Genomic DNA, 18,756 nt, shown 5'->3' with positions numbered 1-18,756 from the left:
TCTTCTTGAAATCAGACAACATTGCATTCTCAGCTACTTTCTGTGGTAGTGAATCCACACATTCAGCACCCTCTGGGTGAAGAAATTTCCCCTCATCTCAGTTCTAGGTTTACCCCTCATCCTCAAACTATGACTCCTAATTCTGGACTCCCCCACTATCGGGAGCATTCTTTCTGAGTCTACTCTGTCTAACCCTGTTAGAATTTTATAAGTTTCTATGAGATCCCCTCTCACTCTAAACTTTATTAATAATCATGATTACAACCTATAAAATTCTTAAGATCAGAGACACACGGGCATACTTTGACTATTTTTTTGAATTTTTCGAGTGTATTTGTAGTGATAGCTTTTCCTAAGTATAGATTCCAATTGGAGACCAACATGGAGGCCGTGAGACTCCTAGAACAATCTAATGGCAACAAAAGTAGAAAAGGCCAAGGCGTAATACAGAGTAAGAATAATTAATTCAGGGGCAAATACAAGTGGGAGAGAATGGATCAAACCCATATAAATTGGAATCAAAGATGCCCAATCAGGCAAAAATATAGCTGAACAATGGGCTCCCTTTGAAGAGCTACTAATTTGGATAGAGTCAAGGTAAATTCTCAGGAGGGGTGAAAGGGCGAGCAAATAAATCCAACATTCCCAGATGACAAAGCAAATAGAGAGTAAAATGAAGCTGAGAATGGATAAACATGATAGATGTTAGGTGAATAATACATTTCAAAAACAAGTTCACTTGGAATAAATCTAATTGGCTAAAGATTGGCATCTGTGATGCTGGGGATCTCCAAAGGAGGCCACAATGAGTCATCCACTCAGCTCTTCCGACTGAAGGTGGTTGCAAATGCTTCAGCCTTATCTTTTACACATATATGCTAGGCATCCCCAATATTGAGGAGCCTCCTCCTGCAGTGAATTGTTTATATTTCTACCACTATTCACAAATGGATGCAGCAAGACTGATCAATTAATTGTGAAATCATTTAGCGGTCGATCACTTGCTGCTTATGCTGTTCGGCAAGCAAGTAGTCCTGCATTGTAACTTCACCAGATTTGGTTCGCATTTTTAAGTATGCCTCCTTGTGTTGCTCCTGGCATGCACTCCTGCATTCTTCATTGAACCCTTGGCTTAGTGGTAATGGTAGAATGGGGGATATGCTATGATGTTACAGACTGTGGTTGAATACAGATCTGCTGCACCGCTGGCCCACAGAAACTCACAATTGCCCAGACTTCAGTTGCTGAATTTGTTCAAAATCCATCTCATTTATGTGGTAGTGCCACATAACATGATGGGAAGGTATGTGGTGTGACTGGCTAGACTATTTCGAAGGGCATTTAAGAGTCCACCACATGCTGTGCATCTGAAATCACATGTAGGCCAGATCAGGTAAGGATGGGTTTTTGCGACAATCGACAATGGTTTCATGGTCACCATTAATTCCAGATTTTTACAGAATTCAAATGCCACCAACTGCCATGGTGGGATTTGAACTCAGGTCCCCAGAAGCATTACCCTTGTTCTCTGGATTACTTGTCCAATGACAATACCACTGTGTCTCCACTGCCCCTTAAACTGTGAAGGGCAAATCATGTCTCACCAACTTGCTTGATTTTTTTAATGAGGTAACAGAAGAAAAGATGGGAGTAATGCAGCTGATGTAGTGCAAAATTTGACAAAATTCCAGAATAACACGGCCCGTGAGCAATGTTTGAACTCATGGAATAAAAAGGACAACAGCCACATGGATATGAAATTGGCTAAGTGACAGGAATTAGTCGTGGTTAATGGTTGTATATCAGATTAGAGGAAGGTTTATAGCAGGAATTCCTAAGGTTGGTGTTAGGACCACTGCTTTTGATATATTAATGATTTAAACTTTGCTGTAATGGGCTCAATTTCAAACTTACAGAAACTTGGAAGTGTTGGGACCTGAGAGTGGTAGCGTTAAATTTCAAAAGGACGAAAGTTGATGAAATGGGCAGACAAATATCAGATAGTTTTTAGTGCAAATTATTGTGAAATGAGTCAGCTTAGTAAGAAGAATGAGGAGATTCAATACAAAATAACAGATACAATTTTAAAGGGAGTGCAGAAACATTGGGACCTGGGAGTATGTGTGTATAAATCAGTGAAGGTAGGCAGGTTGAGTGCATGGTTATAAAAGAAATTCAGGCTCTTAGGTTTTATAAAGAGAGGCATAGAGTGCAAAAGCAAGAGAGCCATGGATAAACCTGTGTAAAACAGTGGTTTTGTTTAAACTGAAGCATTACATCTTATTCTGCATACCACATGTTTGGAAGGCAGTGGAAAGGGAGAAGAAAATGTTCATGACAATAGTTCCAGGGATGAGCAAGTTCAATTTCATCAAGAGATTGGAGAAGCCGATTCTGCTCGCCTTGGAAAAGAGAAAATTGAGAGAACGTTTGATCGAGGTATTGAAAATCATGAGAGATCTGGACAGAGTAAATATGGAGAGATTGTTCCCATGGTAGAAGAATTAAGAACCTGAGGATATGGATTGATGGACGTAGACAAGTTAGTGAAATGTGTGGACAAATAACAAATGATATTTAGTGTGGAGAAGTGATGCACCTTGGTGGCAGAGTGGAGGGATTAGTAAAATAAACAATGGTAACATGAGGGAAATCTTTATAATATTGTGAATGGCTAGGATCTGGAATGTACTTCCTGTGAATGGGAAGACAGATTTTTAAAAGAAAATTGGATTGTTATCTGAAGCGGAAGATTTGCAGGGCTACCTTGTAAAGGCAGGGGAATAGCACTAGGTAATTTGTTTGTGTAGGGAACCAGTACAAGCATCATGGGCCAAATGGCGGCCTCCTGCACTATAACCTTTCTATGATTCTGTTCTTTGATCCTATATATGAATAAGGAATGCTTTCATTCTATCAGTGAATGTGTCAGAAACAGAATGGCCCACATTTTGCAGTCTAAATGATTAATACTCGTCATTTACCACATTGGCAGCAAGCCTCAAGGTTTTCTCAGGTCTTTGAGCAGAGATTCACTCTAATCCAGGGTGTGATCTTATCGCCCGTTCATGCCACGCTCTCGCTGCACTGAAGACAGAGAATTTGGCGACAAGCCAAGTCTTCGTTCACTGCAGCGGGATGAGAAAATCCCACCAGTGTGAATGGTCGGAAAATTTCATCCTTAGTGTCTGACTGGCACAGTGCCCTCTTCAGGGAATCTGTGTCCAAGGAAAGGAGTAAAGAGGCTCTTTAACTAAACAGATTCATTAATCCCCATTTAATTATTTGAAATTTGATAAAGCCCAAAAGTAGATGTGGTGACCTTAACACATGATTAAGCCGTGCTCATTGTTTCTGTTACAGACAGTATGCAAACCTCATGCTGCTTCTCATTTAGCTGCATGTAATCAGTGCTTTTGAGTTGTCGCAGGCCTTAACAAGTTCAGCAAGTACAGATTACTGTCATGCACATTCAGATTGTGGCCATTCTGACTGCAGATACAGGTGCTCAGAGGGGCTTGCGATATCTCACAACAGTCCGGAAATCTATCACCATAGAATCAGCATCCTCTAACATATACTAGGATTGCTGCAGTGCTGCCCCAGAGCAGTGGCACCATTGAGCATGATCCTCTCGCAAGATGAGTGCATTCATTCTCCAGTGCCTTTGTTTCTCATTAAATTTTTTAAGTTACATAGCCAATGTTCAGAGTGGATCGGAATCCATTCCTTACTTGCTCCAAAAACCAAACTGAAAATCCAATTGAATCCAATTCATGGTCCCCACAAGGCAGACAAACAAGAACCAACCTGACACAGTGAGGCATTGCACTCTATCTTGGTCTTGACCTGATGGTTGGTCTTAGCCAAAAGGCCGAGAAGCCAGTGCCCTTGTTGTTCCTTCTCATCCACACAGTGCAGACGGCAGCCATCCATGTTGAGGCGGTGCATTCAGAATCTATGCCTTGTAGAGCTACAATTGCACAAAGCTGTCTTACAAGACTGCAGTCTCCCTCCCCAATCACGCTGCAGTCACTGGGGTAGCACTGCGTGGGAGCACTAGGACAAGCAAATACAAATGGAATACAAAGGGTGAATAGTAGAATATTGTATGAAAACAAGCATTGCTTGGAGTAGAATATTTGTCTTACGGTGGTTTTTATTTCAGTATTGTGACCAAGCAGATGCAGTGATGGTCAGTACAAGGGGAAGGGAAGGTATGGGGTTGGTGGGAATTGAGGTTTTGCTCAATGGTGCCACAGTCACTTGAGTTGATGAACAGTCCAGCCATGAATGGGTTAGTCTGGTTACTTCTTTCCTCCCCTTACTGCTCCTTAGATAGCGCCTGTGTAGCTAATGGCAAGGGCTGTGTCCTGACAATAGGAACACTGCAGTTTGCAGTAGACCATTGTGACTGTACTTTGTTGAGTTATGCAGGGTTTATCTGAAGTGGCTTAGGCAGCAGAAGCTTTACTTCAGCATTCCTAATCTGGTCTAATTGATCACATTTTGAGTAGCCGCATGGCATTCTTTATATACAACGTGCTTCTCTGTGCATGTGTTGTGTTTGAGAGCTAGGAGGAACCATGTGGTCAGCCCCTGCCCTAATTGGCAGTGGAGACACAATGTAGAGGATACATTGGATTGATGAAGAATGAAAGGCATCATGACCTCTGCCAAGATACTGGACATTGACCTGCATGATGCATTACTGTGGCTGCACACCAGCTGGATGTTGAGGGAATGGAGTTGCTCCTGGCTACCTATGATTCAGAATTTACACATAGTGTCTTCAAAGTTATCTGCTTCAGTTAATGAGATCCTGCAATGTGGAATAGCCTGATGTCGTCACAAAGCCACAGGCTATCTGCACCCACTTCTCTCTGGCAAGAGAGAAGTGGCACCCCTTATTCAACAGTGGCCGGTGAATTGGAAGATGTTGCAAATATTGCCTGCTCAATCCTGGAAGGTGCTAGATGTATAAAAGTTTGTGACCATTGTCAACAACTGGCAATCCACTCCACATTCTGACCTGAGCCTGCAGCTGTGGCTGTAAGGGGCAGGTCTGTGTTGCAGTGAGGACCTCTGAGATGTCTGACATACTGTGCCTCACTGACTTTTTGCTCCTTGACAGATATGGCCTCCTGCTGAGATCCCTTCTACCTTTCCTGCTTCCAGCATCTTGACCTGTTCCATGTTGTTTCTGCTGAATCTCCTGTCATACAATATTCCAAAGTGGATTCAAATATCTGATTCTTGTCTCAGAAGTAGTTTTTGTAGAATCCTTGAAGTGCCACAGTACTCTCTGTAAATCTTCTTCAATAGCTGTAAGGATCAGGAGAAATCAGTCAGCAACTAGCCTGAAAGTATTTGATCCCTTTAAATGGTGCTGCTGGGTTAAGTGTGTGTGTGTGTGTGTGTGTGTGTGTGTGTGTGTGTGTGTGTGTGTGTGTGTGTGTGTGTGTGTGTGTGTGTGTGTTTGGGCGGTGGGGGGGATGGGTCTGTCCTTCTGTAAGGAGTTTGGGCTGATAAATAAACTAACAGAAAGACTATCAAATTGTACCAAAGTGGAAAGATTTATTGAGCATAAAGTATGACCTAACAGACTAGACAGTAATTAGCATAATCTAATAGGCTTCTATTTCCTGCTTCAGCTATGGACAATGGAGCATGAAAACCCCAAACTGTCTTGTAGACTTCTCACAACATCTGTAGTTTTTGTAAACTTCTGTAATCTGCTCAGGCTTCTGTAGTTCTTTGATTCTGAGTAAGGACAATCTCTTCCTTTGGGTTTTTCTTCTCTCTGCTGCAATGGACATGATTTCAACCTCCTTTATTAAATCCTAAACTTAATTATATCCCTCCTTTACAAACCATTTAAGCCAAGTGACCAGATACAGGGATGCATGGTTGATTAATTTGTCCCTGCCATCTGGTTTTAGCTCCTAATTAATAACATTCTTAAATAAGAAAATTCTCATATATCCAGATAATCCTTGGCCTCTTCCCTGTCTCGCGAGACAATGGGCACAAGTCACTGGAGTGACCTCTCGATTGTGTGTGTGTGTGTGTGTGTGTGTGTGTGTGTGTGTGTGTGTGTGTGTGTGTGTGTGTGTGTGTGTGTGTGTGTGTGTGTGTGTGTGTGTGTGTGTGTGTGGCTCTGGGTTGTCCAAGTGTCAGAAGCCCTTTTTTGTCCTTGTTGCTGGGGTGCAAAGGTGTGCAAGGCATGACATTGGGCATCAGTTTGACTGCTGGAATGTGCTCCACCACAGGGCAAACGTACAAACTGGGGAGTAATTTTACTGTAGCCAATCCACCTAACCTGCACTTCTTTGGACTGTGGGAGGAAACCAAAGCAACCAGCAAAAAACCCATGCAAACATGGGGAGAATGTGCAAACTCTATACAGGCAGACATCTGAGGCTGGAATTGAACCTGGTCCCTGGAGCTAATCAGTGCCCCACACATCCAGACACCTTATCAGTTATGTATTGGTTTTGACTAGTTCAGTACAGTTGCATGCAGTTACAAACAAATAGTATGCAAGCTGCAGAAAAAAAATAAAGGATAGCAGCGATTATCTCTGCCTACGTACCTTGCAAATTGACGGAACCTCCCCTCTGTGATTTTTTTTTAACACTGATTTGCTATCTGATGTGACTGGCCAGGTATTGCTGGAGTAGGGCATCTTGTGATGTATCATATCAGTTAGACTTTTCTGCTTCCATCAGCTGGAGGGATTTTTACACCATAGCTGGCTAGTGGTGCAAGCTGTTAATAGTGAAGGCAATGGAGTATCAGGGGTCTCAGTGAACAGAGAGACCAATGCTGTATCTGCTTAACCAATGAGATTAACCAGTGAAGGCAGCACAGTGGTTAGCACTGCTGCCTCACAATACCAGGGACTTGGCTTCAATTCCCAGCTAGGGCCACTGTCTGTGTGGAGTTTGCATATTTTCCTCATGTCTGCGTGAGTTTCCTCCAGTTTCCTCCCACAGTCCAAAGACGTGCAGGTTAGGTGGATTGGCCATGCTAAATTGTCCCTGAGTTTCAAGAGGACTAGCTAGGATAAATGCATGGGGATAAGGCTTGGGTAGGATTGTGGTTGGTGCAGTCTTGATATATATTTTATAAATATATAAAAAGGAAGAGGCTGGCTAGGGTGAATGTTGGTCCTTTAGAGGATGGGAAAGGAGACCTAGTGGTAGGGGATGGGGATATGGCTAAGGTATTGAATAACTTTTTTGTTTCTGTCTTCACGGAGGAGGACGTGAATAATTTGCCGGGTGTTAGCGATGGAAAGGTGGTAGGACTGGAGGGTCTTAATGACATTACTGTTACTAGAAAGGCGGTGCTCGACAGACTGGAGGGGCTGATTGTGGACAAGTCCCCAGGACCGGATGGAATGCATCTGAGGGTTCTGAACGAAATGGCGGAGGTGATAGTGGATGCCTTGGTGGTTATTTTCCAAACGTCGCTGGATTCCGGGGAAGTGCCGGATGATTGGAAAACGGCTAATGTTACGCCATTGTTTAAGAAAGGTGCCAGGCAAAAGGCGGGGAATTATAGGCCGGTTAGTTTAACGTCTGTGGTAGGTAAAATGTTAGAATCTGTCATTAAGGAGGAAATTGCGAGGCATCTTGAAGGGAATTGCTTGATAGAGCAGACGCAGCACGGTTTCATTAAAGGGAAGTCGTGTCTGACAAATTTACTGGAGTTCTATGAGGATGTGTCTAGGGCGGTGGATAGGGGAGAGCCGGTGGATGTGGCCTTTCTAGATTTTCAGAAGGCGTTTGACAAAGTGCCTCACAAGAGGTTATTGCAGAAGGTCGAGGGACATGGAGTTGGGGGTAGGGTGTTAGCGTGGATAGAGGATTGGTTGTCAAATAGGAGGCAGAGAGTGGGGGTCAACGGGTGCTATTCGGATTGGCAGATGGTGACTAGTGGAGTGCCCCAGGGGTCGGTGCTGGGGCCTCAGCTTTTTACCATTTATATAGATGATCTGGAGGAGGGAACCGAGTGTAGAGTGTCGAAATTTGCTGATGACACCAAGATTGGGGGAACGGCAAATTGTGCGGAGGGTGTGGAGAGTCTGCAGAAGGATCTAGATAGGCTGGGCGAATGGGCCAGGAAATGGCAAATGGAATTTAATGTTGGCAAGTGTGAGGTGGTCCACTTTGGTAGGAAGAATGGTAGGAAGGACTATTACTTACGGGGCAAAAAACTGCAGCAGGCGACGGTGCAGAGGGACCTCGGGGTCCTTGTGCATGAGTCGCAAAAACCCAGCTTGCAGGTGCAGCAGGTGGTCAGGAAGGCGAATGGGATGCTGGCCTTCATAGCGAAGGGGATTGAATATAAAAGTAGGGAGGTCTTGCTGCAGCTGTATAGGGCATTGGTGAGGCCGCAACTGGAGTACTGTGTGCATTTTTGGGCGCCGCACCTGCGCAAAGATATTTTGGCCTTGGAGGGAGTGCAGAGGAGGTTTACTAGGCTGATACCAGAGTTGAGGGGGTTGAGCTATGAGGAGAGGCTGAATAAACTGGGCTTGTACTCGTTAGAGTTTAGAAGAATGAGAGGAGAACTCATTGAGACGTATAAGATGATGAATGGGATGGATAGGATAGAGGTGGAAAGACTCTTCCCGCTCAAAAAAGACAATAGGACTAGGGGGCACAGCCTCAAGATAAAAGGGGGGCGGTTTAGAATGGAGTTGAGGAGGAACTGCTTCACTCAAAGGGTGGTGAATCTCTGGAATTCTCTGCCCGTTGAAGTGGTGGAGGCTGCCTCGCTAAATATTTTTAAGACGCGGGTTGATGGGTTTTTGATTGGAGAGGGGATTAAGGGTTATGGGGAGAGGGCGGGAAAGTGGAACTGAGCAGCGACAGATCAGCCATGATCTTATTGAATGGCGGGGCAGGCTCGAAGGGCTGGATGGCCTACTCCTGCTCCTATTTCTTATGTTCTTATGTTCTTATAGGCCGAATGGCTTCTTTCCGCACTGTAGGATTCTATGATTTAAAGATTATACAGACAGAACGTGGCTGAGAAAAAAGGTGAATGGGGTGCTGAAAGAGAAACAAAAAGAGAGGGTAGGAAAAATTAGATCGAGAGAGAAGAGATGGAAAGGTTTTAAAATGTCAAATTTTAAAATTTGATGTTTTAAAAATCTCTACAAACAATTTACCACCTGAAGGGATGCAATTCTACTGTTCACATTGTTCAATTTCTCTGCCAGAGAGGTTGCTCGGTACAGTATTAAAATTTATCATCTTGTTAAAAGAGTACTTACGCAGTAATTACCTCACTTAACTTTCTGTGGCACGTTTAATGGGCAATTAATATGTAAATCTAGTAATTTCTAAAAAATAATGGGGAGGCAAAGAGTAGGATGGTTTTTGTACAAATCACATGGCAGAACATTGTAAATTGACCACCAAGTTCTGGAGAGTTGCAATAGAAGGCGTATCTCTAATCCACTGAATCCACCAGCCAAGTTGCACATAAATAACTGCATGGGTCATTAAGATGCCATTATTTGTTCCAGCAAGGTCTTGAGCAACATCTGACACTGCAACTGCAGAGTACCATAAGGACAAAGCACTTGATTATGAAGTACAATTTATTAAACTGCTACGCACTTACATACTTGCACTGAATTACAAATTTCGTTCTACCAAAAATGCTGAACCTCGTTTATTCTTTTATGCATAAGCAAAAAGAGAAAGAAAAGAACTAACCAGCCTGGGATATATAAATATTAAGATATTGGGCGGGATTTTCTGATCGCGCTCGCCCCGAAACCGGAAAATCCCACCCGAGTTCAACAGATCTTTCCATGAGTCGCCTCTCGCCTGCTTGGATTCCCATGGTGGGTGGAACAGGAAAACTCTTCCCCATTATCTTGAGTGCAGCAGATTTTTGATTTAAGAAAAGGGAAGTATCTTGTTAATGCCATACACATTAGTATGTCCAATACCTAACATGCCAGATTATATATTGATTAGAGTGTATCCATACGCAGATTAATTTCTAAATAAGGAAGGTTGTAATGTACTACGGCTGAACATGGTTGATATATATTCAATAATCTGAACCACAAAAAGGACAATATTGTAAAGCAGATGCCATTAACAAAAAATTATTCATAATTTTGGAGTTGTTGGTTTTGTTTAATCAAGATCATGTCTTATTTCCATAAAATCACAATTCCAAAGAAAATATCCCTTTTAAAAATGTGAAAATTTGAAGGCATGTAATGATGTCAAGATAAAGATGTCAAATGATGCACTCGACAAAAGTCAAAGTTTAATAGACATTCAGGGCTATTTTAGCGAAAAAAATATCTAGCTGCATATGTGCGACTCATTCAGGCTGAAGTGATGCACTCTGGGAATAACTACCAAACCACACTCTGCAACATCTGCTCTCTCTAAGTGAGTTAGCACACGTCAGACATCTTTATGTCAGAATGCTGCAGTGATGGATGCAGTTGCTGAAATGTTGTATAAAATCTGGTGTGTAGTTCTGGCTGTTAAGTGAAATTGCTATTTAAATTAATGGCGCTGTCATAGTTTATCTGTGCAAAGAATGAACACTGATTAGGGTATTAAGCAATTAGCAATTTATCATACTGGAACAAGCTTGATAATAATTAGAGTGGCATTGCTGTATCAAAGGTGATTAAAAAAATAAAATTTGTTGTTTTCCATTGTGCTAGGACTGGTCTGTTGTGGGCAGGACCTGATGAATGCATCGATTACCCTTTGCTGCATTGGACCTGATGGGTCAAGGAAATCCCATATCATTGATGGAGCCCAAGTCAAATGCTGTGGTACTGAAGTTATATCCAGCAATGAACAATGTTGTAGTGGGGTTGGTTATAATCCCTCAGAACAGGTCTGCGTTGACAGAACTAAAGATGAAAAGGTAATATATTTACTTTGCTTTGGCATTCGTACATGCTAAATTCATTGTAACCTCAACTTGCATATAATATAAATTGTTCATTTTTTTTGTTGCAGTAATGTATCCACGTTATTTTCCTAGGTTGTTGTGATTCTAGGTTTAAAAAAAAATCTATGGTTGCAGGTGTAAAGGGAGAGCTTCAATATTTGGTATCAAAATAGTCCAGTCTCCTCATTATTTAATCTACAGGAATTTAAACAATAGACCTCCCTAGAAATATTTTTAAAACCTTGAATTGTTTATCTATTAGCTTCATGAAAGGAAGGAATAGCCCGTAATTTTCTTTAGTTCCTTAAGTGTACAGTGTTTTTAAATTTTCCTCCGAGAAAGGAAGAAATTTTCTGTTTGTTACTTGCGCTGAAGTCACCAACCCATATATAAAGAAAAACCTGTCTGAAAATGGCAAATATAGTATTTCTTTCCTCATGATGTAAAAAGATGAAAATGAGAGAATATAGTCATTAATTTCTTAGATATAACAAAGGTGATGAAATCTACCTCCCACAGTAAGATCAGTTATTCCATTTCATTTGGTGGTAAAATCTGAGCCATCCCTAAATCTAATATTATATGGTGTCCACTAAAAGCCTTCATTTAAATGTTTGCTGCTTTATGCTTATAGGAATGATGGGTTTTTTTATTAAGGATTCCTGTCCCACCATCCCCAATTCTTTTCTGTCCACTCCTAAATGCACAGCTCAATTTGGCTTCCAGTTGCTGCCATGATGCCCAAACACAGCACTTTACCAAGTCATCATTCTTCATATTAGAAACCAGAAAGTGATTATTGGCAGGTTATTTGACAACATGAGGCATCACAACAACATCACTTCCTTCCTTTATCCCAACATCCAAACTGGGACATATCAAGTAACAATCAGGAACAGGAAACGTTTCATTTTTGTAGTTCAGGCCTGCAGTAGCCAATTATCGTTCCTCTGCTAAAAGCATGTAAAATTGTCTAGGATTCTCTGTGTTACATAGAATTACATGGTTAGTTAGTCCAAAGAGTTACCTCAGTGCATTTACCCAACCTCTCACTGAAGCTGCTTGGTTTCATTGTTGAGAAAACAGATGAGATGTGGGAATACAATAGCAGAAAAGTGACAAAGTGATTCATAAACTATTTTATTTAAAAGCAGATTGATATCACTTAATTTTAAGTGTGTACTGTCATGTAGTGCTTAATGCCTAACAAAGCCTTAGTGCTCTAACTATAAAAAATGTATAGTTATTTAATAAGATTGAAATCACATTTTATGAATAATGAAAATATCCTTAATAAAAAGGTGGGACACTGCAATAATTAATTAGTAATATTTCCGTAAAAATGTAAATACAAAACTATCCTGCTTTATAAATGTTTAATCATGTGTATAACATGTGTTATTAATTTGTAATAAACACTGGTTGTAAATCATTTAAAAATGTCTTCCTATTAGATTTAGTTCCAGTGTTGAAGTGTAATCACAAATTTTAAACAAATCCTGGTTATGTTATTATTCATTTTATGTGGAGGAAACTACTTATAGATGTAATAACTTGGATGTGATCGACTTTGTCAAATGACACCAGTTCACTTAAATGTACACACACACATGGGATACACAGATGCTCCAAGGTGTGGTGGTTCATATTCTATATTGGGTAGTAACCATTATGTAATGACTGAAAGGGTGTAGCATTATTAGACCTGAGATGCATTTTGTGGCAGATATTCCTCAAAACACCACTTTTTTTTTTAAATATCCCATACTCATTCCTCCTTTTCCAAAAGTGCCAGTCACTCACAAGCTGTCAATATCAATACCCCTGACTATATGACTTTGACATACTTCCAGCATGTTATGCACCAGGAGCAGCATTTCAATATTATAATAACATGACCTCACATTAGGGTGCATAGTCAGGCACCAGCACACACACTGGTCTCACTGCAGAGCTGCGATCTCAGCATTGCAGCACGGACCATATTACTGGTGTCATATCGCTTTAGAGCTGCAGTATCAACACCTCTAAATTTACCTTCTGTGAACATTATAACAGGAAACCTTAGCTGTCAGCTCCCCATAGAAATCAACAAGGGAATAAAGAAAAAACTCTCAAACGATAACCCATAAAAGCTACTGTTAAGTCTTGTTTTCTGATTAGTGCTGATTTGCTGAGGCATTTTTACCACCTGTCCTAAATACATGAAGAACGTAATCACCACAAACATATCCTCAGGTTCCCAATTTAGTTTAGTTTTCTAACACAGGTCCATGGGTAAAAATGGGCAGTTTGGCATTCTGAGTGAAATAAATTCAAATTAAAATGGAGTGAAGTTATTTGGTCTAGTCTCAATGTTTAAATGACTAGTTTTCTGTTCTGTCTCAAGGTTTATAATTTGAGTGGAACGTCTCCATTTTGTAATCAATCCCTCCTAACAATTATTCCGTATTGATAGAATGCAAAGTATCTGATTTTGCTTTAAATATACATCACATCTGACTATTATAAGAATATATTGACTGCTGACAAGTGAAGTGATGTTGTTTTGCCACAATCTGATGGCTCCAAATATGATCATGGCATTCTTATAAATATTCATAACCAGTGCTTATTGCCAATCAATAGCACATGTTACTCAGAATTATAAAGCATTTATAAGCTGTTTTTAGTTCAGTACTGAGAGGTTTGCTGAAATGCTACATATTATGTTGGCTTGATAACTTCAAATATCTCAGTCATTTATGGCAATCATGTCACACTCTTATTAAACTATAATTTCCAAACCATAAGGAAATTAATAATTTCATTATAAAAAGACATTCTGGGGCAAACAATCCAAATAAAGTTGTGAGCTAAAACAGCTTAACAGTTGCATTCATTTATGATGTAAGGACTAACGTTCATAGAGGCTATGCCTCTCCAGACTGGCTGTCACTGATCTGTGTCAACTTCTGTAACAAAGTCCATTGGCCCAGAAAGCAAGCCACCACCAGTCCTAACTTTGTCACTTCAGGGTCCCTCCAGACTGCGACAGGTGATTATTTTCTTTTGCAACAGTCATTCTGCAGGTGGCACAGTGGTTAGCACTGCTGCCTCACAGCGCCAGGGATCCCAATTCAATTCCTGGCTTGGGTCAGTGTCTGTGCGGAGTTTGCACATTCTCCCCATGTCTGCGTGGGTTTCCTCTGGGTGCTCTGGTTTCCTCCCACACTCCAAAAATGTGTGAGTTAGATGGATTGACCATGCTAAGTTGCCCTTTAGTGTCGGGGGACTAGGTAGGGTAAATGCATGGGTAATGGGGATAGGGCCTGGGAGTGTGGGATTGTTGTCAGTACAGACTATGATTCTATGATTCATAACTGTGAGAAACAGTTCACCAATGCCACTTTTGCCAGGGCCAATAACTACAAGTTGTCAATGGACATTGGCAAATGCAGTGAAAGGATTTCCTATGAATGCAGGAAGTCATAAGTGTGTATTTATTAGTGTCACAAGTAGGCTTACATTAACACTACAATGAAGTTACTAGTCGCCACACTCCGGTGCCTGTTTGGTACACTGAGGGAGAATTTAGCATGGCCAACGCACCTAAACAGCACGCCTTTCAGACTGCTGGAGGAAACCCACATGGGGAGAACATGCAGACTCCACACAGACAGTGACCCAAACTGGGAATCGAACCCGGGACCCTGGCACTGTGAGGCAGCAGTGCTTACCACTGTGCCACCGTGCTGTGTTACACACGTGTAACCATCAGATCAGAGATACCCATTCTTCCCATCACTTGACTGAAAACTGTTAAAGTTTATGAAGTATAACGCATTCCCAAAAGACATTTAACCTGACTCCCTGAATGTCAGAAGTGTCAAATAATTTATTGAATACAGTATGTATTCGTAAGTAATCTCTGGAGAAAATGACTAGTGACTGATCATTTGCAAACACAAAATTGCTTCTGATTTTAATTCTGGCTAACAGAGGACCTCAGAAACATTAATCAAGTTTGGCCGGAATACTTCCAGCCACCTTCACATGTACCTGAGCTGGTGAATGCAAATGTCTGATCGAGTGGAAATGCTTCATAGCTAGAGGTTAGGTGTCACCTTTCTCATGTGGCTGCAGCAGCGAGCTAGTGGCAGTTTATGGGTATGTGAAGCAGAAATGCAGAAGGGGAGGGATGGTGAGAGGAAAATTGGGATTGAGTAGAAAGTAAGCACTCCAAAGTCACGTCTGTCATGATATTAGAGTGATTGTAGTAGTGGACTCCAGATTTTGACAGGATACGGTACTTTCAGTACTACATGGGGGTCATCTGACTTGGAAGTCAGAGGTCAGATAACACATGTAACTGAAAGTTGAGACCAGGCTGTACAGGGCTTGCACTGTGTGTCCATGCACTATTCTTAATAAAGTTAGTTTATAACAGCGGTCACCTTCAAACATAAAAACATGACAACATCATCTGCAGTTTGCACTTCAATCCAGATTATAGAATGTGGGTGAGGTGTGATTTAAGGTGGGCAAAAGGCATTGTGTCATCCTGAATGTTCTCAGTGGCACTGAATGTAGTGGCCTCACTCACAGCTGGCCCCATGATGCCATCATCTCTAGATGACCCTGGTGAAATAGGCTCTTCCTATCCTCTGTTAGTTCCTCATGGTAATGGTCAACTATATCCTGCAAGAGACAAAAGGAAGAATTTCAGTGAACGTATTGCAATATGATATACTGACCAAAACTAACTAGCCAGAGGCATGTGGGAGCAGTGAGCATTGAGTGTGAGACTGGAAACATTAACAGATGTGACATCAACCAATCAACCCAAGTAGCACTACATTATTGCCAATTTAACCTGTCCAGGCACATGCATCATTGCAAATCACAGGAATAGGCCTGTGGTTCAGCCTACCCCTAGAGAAACAAACATAGACATTACTTGTTTGAATTCACACCTTGTGACTCTCCTTTTCCCTCCTAAAGTAATGACTCCAACACTGCACTAGAAAACCTGGGAGCCCTCTCTTTTGCTTGTAGTTCTATTTTCTGCACGTTTCCAAGTCTTCCAAAGTCAGCAGCAGTTTCTGTACAATGAGTACAGCCCCTCTTCAACAGAGGCAGACTATTTAAAACAAACCCGAGTATTCACACATCATAACCCCCACCACCTGAAGACAAGTCTTTAGTGTATTTTCCCCCATATGGTTTAAACAGAGATTCACTACATGTGATAACGTGAAATGGCTAAAGGGACTTCAAATCAAAGGTTAGGGGTTTACAACATCTTGACAGTAGTACTGAAGACTTGTGCTCCAGAAGCAGCCCAGCCCCTAGCTGAGCTATTCCAGTACAGCTACAACCCTGGCATCGAAGTGGAATTGTGAAAATTTGCCTGGTTATGTCCCATCCAGCAAAAACAGGACCAACCCAATAAATACAGCCAATTATTGCCCAATCAGTTTACTCTGGATCATCAGCAAAGTGATCACAGGTGACATGGACAGTGCTATCAATTGGTATGTACCAATCAATAACTGCTCATCAATGATCAGTTTGGGATCTATCAGGGTCACTCAACTTCAAACCTCATTAGACAGTTAGTTTAAGCATGGACAAAAGAGCTGAATTCGAGAGGTGAGGTGAGCTAACTGTCCTTGATATCAAGGCAAAATTTGACCAAGTGTGGCATTAAGGAACCCTAATAACACTGAAGTCAATGAGAATCAGTGGAAAGCTTTATATTAGTTGGGGTCACAACTAGTATAAAGGAAAATGGGTGTGGTTATTGGAGGACAATCATCTCAGCCCCAGGACATAGCTACACAAGTTCCTCATGGTAGTGTCCTAACCAAAATGTCTCCAGCTGCTTCATCAATGGCTTTCCTACCTTTATATGGTTAGAAGTAGGATGTTTACTGATGATATCATTCTTTCAGCACCATTCACGACTCCTCAGATTCTGAAGCAGTCTGTGTCTATATTCAACAGGGCCTGAACAACAATTATTCTTGACTATACGAGTACCAGGCAATGACTATCTCCAACATCACCATCCCTTGACATTCAATTGCAATTCAAATTCCGAAATCTTACCATTAACGTCGTGGGGATTACCATTCATCAGAAACTGAATTGGACCAGCCACATAAAGCTAGTGGCTACAAACACAGCTTTTTTATATTCATTTGTGAGACATGGGCATTGTTTGCATTAATAATAAATGGGCATTTATTGCCTATCCCTAGTTGCCCTTGAGAAGGTGCTGGTGAGCCGCCTTCTTGATTTGCTACAGTCCACATGCTTTGGGTTGACGCACAATGCCACTGGGGAGAGAATTCCAGGATTTTAACCCAGCAACTGCAAAGGAATGGCAATTTATTTCCAAGTCAGGATAGTGAGCAGCTTAGAGGGGAGTTTGCAGGTGGTGATGTTCCCATATATCTGCTGCCCTTGTCCTTCTAGATGGAAGTGGTCATGGATTTAGAAGGTGTTGTTCAAGGATCTTTGGTGAATTGCTGAAATGTACCTTGTAGGTAGTACACAGCGCTGCAACTGAGCATCGGTGGTGGAAGGAGTGGATGTTAGTGGATGAGGTGCCAATCAAGTGGGCTGTCTTGTCCTGGATGGTGGCAAGCTTTTTGAGTTTTGATGGAGCTGCACCCATCCAAGCAAAGGGGGAGTATTCCATCACACTCCTGACTTTTTAGATGGTGGACAAGCTTTGGGGAGTCAGGAGGTGAGTTACGTGCCAAATATGAGTTTCTGGTCAATGGTAACCCAAGGATGTTGACAATGGGGGAATCAGTGATGGTAACCCTATTGAATGTTAAAGGTAGTGTTTTGAGAGTCTCTTGTTGCTTATGATCATTACTGAGCATTTGTATGGCACTCAGGCTTTCTGTAGCAAAGAACTCACCTTCTAACTGCCCAAAGCCTATTCACCATATATGAGCCACAAACCAGGGGTATGATAGAATATTCTCCATGTGCCTGGGTGAGTACAGATTCAACAACAATCAAGAAGCTTGACATCATCCAGGACAAAGCAGCCTGCTTGATTTGCACCCCATCCACCACCTAAATATTAACCCCTTCCACTATCAGCACACAGTGACAGCAGTATGTACCATAAATAAGATGCACTGCTGCAACTCACCAAGGCTTCTTTGAAAGCACCTTCCAATTTCATGATCTCTACCACTCATAAGGACAAGACATCAGACACATGCAAATGCCACCACCTACAAGTTTCCCACCAAGTCACTCACCATCTTGACTTTGAACAATATTGCAGTTCCTTTACTGTCATTGAGTCCAAGGCCTGGAACTCCTTCATAGCAGGATTGTGGGTGTACCTTCACCAGATGGACTGTAGCCGTTCAAGAAGGCAGTTCACCATCACCTTCTCAAGGTCATTTAAGGACGAGCAATAAATTCAGGCCTTGTCAGAGATGCTCAAATCCCATGAAAGAATATGTGATGTGCTGTTTCTGAATGATGTGGGAGCTGGTGGACCCCAGGGTCCTTCCATGTGACCATGTCTGCAGTAAGTGTTGGTTGCTGGAGGAGCACCAGCTCAAGGTAGATGAGCTGGCCTCTGAGCTACAGACACTGAGGCTCATCAGGGGGAGAGAGGGTGCCATTGACAATGGGGTGTAAGAGACATCCACCCCCCCCGCTAGACTGGCTAACTCTAAGGGTCAGGAACAGGAGGGGGCTGCTGAGAGGAGGAAGGAGGGTGGGGACCGGAGGAAGGAGGGTGGGGACCAAATGCCTCAGCCTCTCAATCTGCATAACAGGTTT

At 42.0% G+C, this 18,756-nt stretch overlaps 1 protein-coding gene across 3 annotated transcripts in view; it reads left to right on the top strand.

Annotated features, from left to right (window-relative positions):
• The window catches only part of ush2a (Usher syndrome 2A (autosomal recessive, mild)), an 815,153-nt gene that overhangs the window by 629,496 nt on the left and 166,901 nt on the right, over positions 1-18,756 (top strand). For all 3 annotated transcript variants that reach the window (XM_080200528.1, XM_080200527.1, XM_080200526.1), the window contains one exon: positions 10,718-10,926. In XM_080200528.1, the coding sequence (XP_080056654.1) occupies positions 10,718-10,926 (209 nt within the window). The remainder of the gene's footprint in view (positions 1-10,717; positions 10,927-18,756) is intronic.

Source organism: Carcharhinus amblyrhynchos, chromosome 12, assembly GCF_965287045.1.
Source record: "Carcharhinus amblyrhynchos chromosome 12, sCarAmb.v2.hapA, whole genome shotgun sequence".
Classification (NCBI taxonomy): Eukaryota; Metazoa; Chordata; class Chondrichthyes; order Carcharhiniformes; family Carcharhinidae; genus Carcharhinus; species Carcharhinus amblyrhynchos.
Note: the sequence above shows the minus strand (reverse complement) of the source record. Positions and strands in the feature narration are given on the sequence as shown.